The following is an 8,043-nucleotide window of genomic DNA, read 5'->3' as shown; positions in this document are numbered from 1 at the left end:
GTAATCATTCCCAAACCGAGGTGTAGTGCCAGGAGCTTCATGCCAATAAATCTGATATCTTTGCTTTTGAAGTGAAACTTCTTTAGCGGCGGTTGGTTGGTTGGGAGTAAATTGGCAAATTAAACGGAAATTGCACACGGAAATGGTGCAACGGANTCGCGGAACAACGAAAATGGCTATAAATTTATGTAGTTATATAGATAATTGGATACTATTCGGTAAAAATTTCGCTTGCAGTAATTTCTACGTGGTAAGTGCTTCTCTATTATTTGGTTTCATAGGGATTTGGATACTTCCCTCATTGAAGTAGTAAAGAAAATTCGCTTAAGTGCCTTTTTCGGTTAAGTGCACAAGTTTTTCGTGCAAAGAAGGATGTGCAGCTAAGCAAAATATACTGTAATCATTCCCAAACCGAGGTGTAGTGCCAGGAGCTTCATGCCAATAAATCTGATATCTTTGCTTTTGAAGTGAAACTTCTTTAGCGGCGGTTGGTTGGTTGGGAGTAAATTGGCAAATTAAACGGAAATTGCACACGGAAATGGTGCAACGGAAATGGTGCAACGAAAATGATACAGCGGAAATGGTGCAACGGAAATGGTTGGGCTGAAACAAGTGCTTCTTGTGTGTATGCATGTGGTATTTAAAAAAATTTGCTAATAAAAGGTTACAAAATAACACTCAGAAAAAGACCAATACAAGAATGAAAGTAAAGGTGAGTACGTACATAAATAAAGAAAAGTATAAAGGCAAAGGTAAAAATAAAAACAAAAATAAAGATGCGTAAAGATATAGGCAAAAGTGAAGACCAAAGTAAATTTAAACACTTCACTTATGAAAAGGGAAAAGGTGAAGGGGAATATGTAGCTGAAGAAAAGATAAAAGTAAAAATGAAGATAGGGGAAGAAAGATTAAAATGAAGGTAATTAAAGAGGATTTTGCGATTTTAGAGATTTTCGGGATTCTCGAGACTTATCGATAAAATAATCGTTATTTTTGTGGGTTTTTTTAAATCGATATTTATCGATTTTGTTATCGATATTAGTCGATTTTCTTATCGATATTTCCCGATTTTAATATTGGTATTCATCGATTTTGTTATCGAAAATTATCGATTTTGTTATCGATTTTAATTGATTTTGTTATCGATGTTTGTCGACTTTATTAGCGATATTTATCGATTTTGTTATCGATATTTGTAGATTTTGTTGTCGATATTTATCGATTTTGTTATTGCTTCTTATCGACTTTGTTGACGATATAGATATTTTTTTTATCGATTTTGTTATCGATATTTATCGATTTTGTTATCGATATTTATCGATTTTGTTATCGATATTTATCGACTTTGTTATCGATATTTATCGATTTTGTTATGGATATGTATTGATTTTGTTATCTATATTTAGCGATTTTGTTATTGATATTTATCGGTTTTATTATCGACATTTACCGATTTTGTTATCGTTTTTTATCGATTTTTAAATCGATTTTGCTATCAATGGTACTATCGATGTTGCTATTGAAATTTTTATCGATGTTCCTATCGGTTTTGTTATCGATATTTTTTTGGACGTTGTTATCGATTTTGTTATCGATATAGTACAAAGATAAAAATGAAGATAATGGAAAAACCGAATAACATGAATGTTATTAAAATGAACAAGGGTAGAGGTAGGGATCTAGATATAAAAGAGAAAAAATATAACCTTAAACAAGAGCAGATGTGTGTATGTATACATTGGTTATGAGACAAAATAGATAAGTAACGTAAGTTTCACTTCTCCAGTGTGGCCCAGGCGCACTTACTTTTTTTATGAGGAGAATGGAGCATATGATTGAAAAGTACATTTTATCAAAGGTTATGGTGGACAGCCTCCTTAGAAGGGCGTATAAAAGTTGGTGAGAGACCTTTTGACAACGCTACTTTTGGATCTATATGCTCTGCGGCCAAGTGTGGACGAAAATATCATCAGACAGTTGCTTGACTGCTACATAGTAGTGATTGGAAACTGTGGCACGAAGCTGAATGGTCTACGATCGTATAGTGGGCTTAGAAGTTTTCACCTCACCAGCTTATTCAGCTATAATGGCCTTTTCCAGCTAGTGATATGGCTTCCACCACCGCTGGATTCTACTCTACGGTCGGTTATTTCCGCCTTCCTTGTATGCAGCTATTTCGACCGCTGCATCAATTTGATGTATCAAAACCTATACGCGATCGGTTCGGTTAAATTAATTATTGAATTATGATTAATGATGGTAACCACGTGCAGATGATGACCCTAACCAGCGCAAGAGAAATCTTCCAGTTCGCTGTTTAGTCTTAATTGTGGCGACGAATTTAGCCAGAACTTTCTCGTTTGTGAGTAGGATGCTTTGAGGAATATACTTAGCCGCAGATGACGTGAGTCTGAAGTAAATGCATTTCGCCAACGAGAGACACCTCCAGACTACAGTCGGCCTTACGGTGTTCCTTCGTGAAACCGTAGCCATGTCACGGCTTCGGCTTCCGAGAAGACGATGACATGCCACCCTGCTCTATGGATTCATATCTCTGCATAGCTCTAGCTTTACGCCAGCCCTAAGTAATCGAGACGTCGATAATAGGTTGCCTCTGCTGAGAGAATAGCTCCGCTAAAAGCGGTTGACTGACGGGGTCAACTAGCTATCAATGTAGATCGACGAAAGAGCCGGCAACTACATATGGAGCTATTATTAATCAGGCGAGGTCAGAGGCCACATGGCTTCCGACGAAAACGTCTCAGAGTCTCATCGAGAGTGCCCAATGGCTCCATGAAAGATAGCGGCAGGCAGATCGCCAGCCGTAAGTTTTTCATATTTTGGGGAAACAATTGGAAAATGGCCATCCTGGTCACACCGACCGCTGCTAGCCAGTACTATATTCAGATACATGACAGTAGCTATAACCAGTTTTCAGCCACTCCCACGCGGAGAGTGTAGTCGTACTTGCGGCAGTACATGCGAGAGGAAGGTAGCGCCTAGGGAACGATAACAGTAAGCGCACTTTCGGCTGATCACCATACCCAAAATCAATAACTTTTAATTTGTTAATTGAAATTGAATTTACAGAGCGATAATATTACGAGCTGCACCCCGAACAGAGTTTCCGTTACCATTTCTCCACCACAGTGATCCAGCAGTTTGACATTTCAAGATTTATTGAACAGCAAACGGAGTCAATTTGCTAATGTATACCTTCTAAAGCAATTAGCACTTATTAACTTAAATGTAAAAAACCAATTCACAATTAATTAAGTTAAGTAAGTCCCAAAGAAAAAAAAAGAAGATTTATTACCAAAAAATTAATCAATCCTACCTTCTGAGTAACGTAACCCGTTAAGTTTTCAACAGAGTTCAGTCTTTAATTCAAACAAGCCGCAGCCGGACCAAAAAAGAAAATGCAAATCTTTTATAATCTAACTGCGATACTCAGTCTGATAGGCGTATCACCAATGCACCAACAATTTGGCCAAATTTTGAAGGACATCTGTTTGGCCATGACAGAGCAGAGGGAGATTCACACTTTTTTGTACACCCGAAGCGAGAATCCAAGTAAGGATCATTTAAACGTGCCGTATATTTTACAAGAACTTCGGCCTCAGAAGCTCTTTGCCGTCATCAACGTGGATGTACTCACGCCCATTCAGCGCTATAGAGACCTGTTCAATCATAACTTTCTCAGCATTGTGCAACTAAGTCAAAACATAAGGAGGGACAAGCATTTGATAAGCACACTGTTGGAGCGTTTACACTGGAGCAGAAATAAACCTATCATATTGCTTTTGGATGACACCGCCAGTGAGGCCTATGTGGATAAGCTTTTTGAATTTTCTGCAGGGCAGGGTGGTACGAACGTTATTGCATTGCAGCCACAAATGGCAGTGAGAGAACGCGAGTATTGGAAGTTAATAATATTTCCCGTTCGCCAAACTGTGAGAAGGAGATTTGAACCATTAAATAATGCGGTTTTCGCCCGTCGAATAAAGAATATGCACGGTCACCCAATGCGCCTCATGGAAAGGCGTTGGTATCCAAAAACCTATAACTATACAGCTGCCGGTGGGTCCCAAATAGTGAGTGGCTATATGGGCAGAGCCTTCGCTGAGTATGCACGCGTTTTCAATGTCACGCTGGAGTATCCATTTGCTAATCCGAAAAGACCGCTTTATCATTTTGAAGTACGCGGCGCTCTTAAAAATGGCAGCGCAGATGTTGGCTTACTTTCCCGTATCGAAGTTGATGATATTAAATTGAGGTCAACAATAGTTCTGCACCGTTCAGACATTTGCTTGATGGTACCCCTTGAAAAACCATTGCCGCCATTTGCTTTTTTTAGCCAAATAATGGATACCTATGTCACTTACATGCTCTGCTTCAGCTTGATACTAATCTCGTGCGTTTGGGCTGTCGTGTCCCGCTGGAAGGATCAGCGGCAGCCATTATTCATCGAATATTTTATAAATATCTCGGTCCTACAGGGACTATTGGGTATGACATTTTGGTTGAAAAGGCAACTTTCAAGGAGTCAGAAGTATATTTGCATTACCATTTCATTTGCGGGTATCATATTTGGTACCGCCTACAATGCATACTTACAAAGTTTTACTGTAAACGCACCCTTAGAACCGGAAATGAAAACTATTGAGGACGTCCTAAATCGTGGCATTAAGATAGCTGTGGGCACAAGCGATATATATTGGATAAGCCACTATACAAATATGTCTATGTATATTAAGAACTTAACAATTTTTACCAACTACACAGAGATGTTATTGTTGCGGAACTCATTTGACACACGCTATGCATTTGTGGTCTCTGATATGTGGTCCATATACAACGAGCAACAGAAATACTTCTTAAAGCCTAAATTTCGCACTTCTGATATTTGCATTGAAAAGGATGCGCAATTGGTGTTGCCTTTGCCGGTAAATTCGGTTTATCGCGCAACTTTGAACAAATTATTTTTGACACTGCAGGAAGCTGGGCTTATAAACTTTTGGCTACGTCACAGCTTTGTAGAGTTGACGGCGATGAAAGTAATTAAATTGGAGGATTCCAATAAAAAGCCTGGTTTCGAGCCAATGAAGTTGGAGGACTTGCGCATGATATTCATTGGAATGAGTATATTGATGTCGTTGAGTATATTCGTTTTCGTATTGGAACTCTGCTGGGAGAAAATTAGAAAATTTGGACGTTCAACTGTTTCTGCTCTAAAATTAATTTGGAATTTGGTGAAAATTCCATATTGAAGAGTTTTTATGAATATGAAGTTTTTGATTTACAAAATAAGAGCACAAATATATGTATATGTGTATGTTTTAGCATAACATCTATTGTCGTTAATAAAAATAATATTTCCTCAAAGTTGTTTGAGTTTAATTTAATTAGCTTAATTAAGTTAAGTTATCCAAGAATTGTCTACCCAGTGTAGGGAGTCTTCATCTGGAAAGAAGAGGGCACTGCCAAAACAGCTGTAGAATCATTTCCTTCTCTTCTTAATCCTGAAAACTTCTACTACATAAGTCATGTAATCGTAAACCTAGTCGATAAGCATGCTTGCCAATTAGGCAGTGTCCTGTTGTAATCGGTGGTAATAACATATATGCGCTGAGCAACGGCCAAAATTTCATGGATATTTTGTAGGAGATTTCGTCATGCCATCTATCGATCGCTACTTTAGTAAGCCTTTCGGAAATAAGTAGTTTGCAAATGTGTGAGTGTATTCCTATTTCATCAATAGGGAGTTTGATGTCAACTAGCGCTGGGTTCAGCGGCCTTACATTCCCCAAAATGGCTACCATAGAGATTGTTGAATGCTTCGTAAGGGATTTGATTGCCGCCTGGCTGTCAGTGAAGATGTAGATATCCGATTGGGATACTAGTTTACTAGTTTTGTGGCACAGTGTTCCGCAAGAAGAAAGCTAAAGGAGATTTCCGGGTATTCGGAGTATACATATTCGGTGTTCCACCTATCTGGAAAGCCCCGGGATGTCGAAAAGAGTTCACCATATTTAAAAAAATGTATTAATTTTATTTAAATTTTACTTATTTTATATAGAGAGATCATATTTTTATCACAAAAATTAAAGGGCAAAAAAGCATATCTTACTTTTATACAAAAAACCGAAAAACATTAATAATTTTATTTATAAAAAAGTAATAAATAAAATATTTTATAAATGATGACAGTAGGCATATGTTATTTTCTTTGTAGCGCTTCTAGCTCTAACTGTTTTACATTCAAGTCGATTTCCCCGGATGTGCTTTGCACTTGGTACTACTCGGCCCTCATCTGAAGCTCTCTTTCGTTTACATATTTCACGCTGCCGCTTTTGAATTTCCAGTTGCCTTGCACTAATTTCAAGCAGCCTGCGAAATTTAGAGCACATCAACTGCTGGTGTTCTGCTGTCAATTTGCGCATGATGCACAGACTGGTGTTTGTGGCGAAAAGCTGACCCAAAATATTTTTATTACAGATTCCGGTAGAATACCCGTCCAGTGAAAATATTTGTTTAGGAAGATTTTCGTTTTAAGCCGATAAACCACCAAAAATAGGCGTGGAAATTTTATGAGTAAAGATTTTTAAAAAGATTTAATGTGGATTTCGGCAGAGGCTCCAGGAGTTACTTCCCAGTCCTACAATAACCCGGACAAAGTCTCCGAACAAAATCCGCCGCACAAAAATGTTTCGGACCAAATCCCCCACAAAAATATTTTCCCGGAAAAAATCACCTGAAAATTAACGCTGCAATTCGCACCTCCTAAAATCTGTTAAGTTAAAAAAGAAAACAAACACTTTCTCCAACACTTACGCAGCAATACATCCCGCACAAAAAGTTTCCGGAGAAAATCTGGGGGAGATTCCATCGGACAGAATCGCCCAAAACAAATAACTTCAATTGGCTCTACGGAATAACATGCAATTTTGCAAAATATGGACAACAAAATCGATAAATAGTCGATAACAAAATCGATTAATAATCGATAGAAAATCAATAACAAAATCGGTAAATAATCGATAACAAAATCGTTAAAAATATCGATAATTATATCGATAAGTTCCGAAAATATCGATAGCAAAAACGATAGCAATATCAATAAAAAAATCGATAAAAATATCGATAACAAAACTGATAAAAATATCGGTTAGTATATCCATAAGTCCCGAGAAACCCGAAATTCTCTAAAATCTCTAAAATCCCGAAACAGTTCCCAGGTTGAGTATGTCTCTATGCATATCCTTTTCTCTATAATTACCCCTATTTTAATCTTTCGTTTTCAATCTTCATCTTTAGTTTTATCGGTATCTTAATTCTCATCATTTTCTTTATAAGTATTTATTTTTGTCTTTGCTTTTATGTTTATCATTTTCTTGATCTATATACTGCCCTTCTCCTTTGCCCGTATATAAGTAAAGTGTTTAAAATTACCTTGATCTCCATTTTTGCCTTTATCTTTACGCTTCTTTGTTTCTGTTTTTATTTCTATCTGTGCTTTTTCCTTTTCTTTATCTATGTACCTACTCACCTTTACTTTCATTCTTTTATTGGTATTTTTCTAAGTAATATTCAACCTTTTATTAGCTTGCTTTTATCAAATTAATACCATGTGCATACACTCAAGAAGCACTTGTTTCAGCCGCAACCATTTCCGTTGCACCACTTCCGTTGCATCATTTCCGTTGCACCTTTTCCGTGGGCAATTTCCGTTGAATTTGCCAAGTCACTCCCAACCAACCAACCGTCGCTAAAGAAGTATCTTTTCAAAAATATAATATTTCGATGAAATTGGTGTATGCTGCTTGTTTGGAAGATACTGAAGAGTTTCTCACTATTGCGCCAACTTTCTTCAAAACTTCTTTGGATTCACAAAATTTTATGAATTTTGGAAAAAATTAAAAAAAGTCATTTATTTTATTTCTACCGCAGATTCCATTTATTATTTTCGAAAATGACATACCGTAAACATTTACAATACCTTATTATTATATCGAATTATGCATATTTAGTAAATTAGCGTAA

General features: G+C 37.0%; 1 protein-coding gene across 1 annotated transcript; it reads left to right on the top strand.

Annotated features, from left to right (window-relative positions):
• The first annotated feature begins 4,010 nt into the window (after window positions 1–4,010).
• Window positions 4,011–5,270, top strand: LOC108378525 (uncharacterized). Its single transcript, XM_017634817.1, has one exon. It carries the CDS (start codon window positions 4,011–4,013, stop codon window positions 5,268–5,270), a length of 1,260 nt encoding a protein of 419 aa, XP_017490306.1.
• Window positions 5,271–8,043: the final 2,773 nt, after the last annotated feature.

Source organism: Rhagoletis zephyria, unplaced genomic scaffold (assembly GCF_001687245.7).
Source record: "Rhagoletis zephyria isolate East Lansing unplaced genomic scaffold, Rhagoletis_zephyria_1.1 Rzeph_scaffold_14303, whole genome shotgun sequence".
In the NCBI taxonomy this organism is placed as follows: domain Eukaryota; kingdom Metazoa; phylum Arthropoda; class Insecta; order Diptera; family Tephritidae; genus Rhagoletis; species Rhagoletis zephyria.
This window is presented reverse-complemented; position numbering and strand designations above follow the sequence as displayed.

Excerpts from the sequence above, each read along its gene's own strand:
- LOC108378525 (XM_017634817.1), top strand. The coding sequence starts at position 4,011 with ATGCACGGTCACCCAATGCGCCTCATGGAAAGGCGTTGGTATCCAAAA.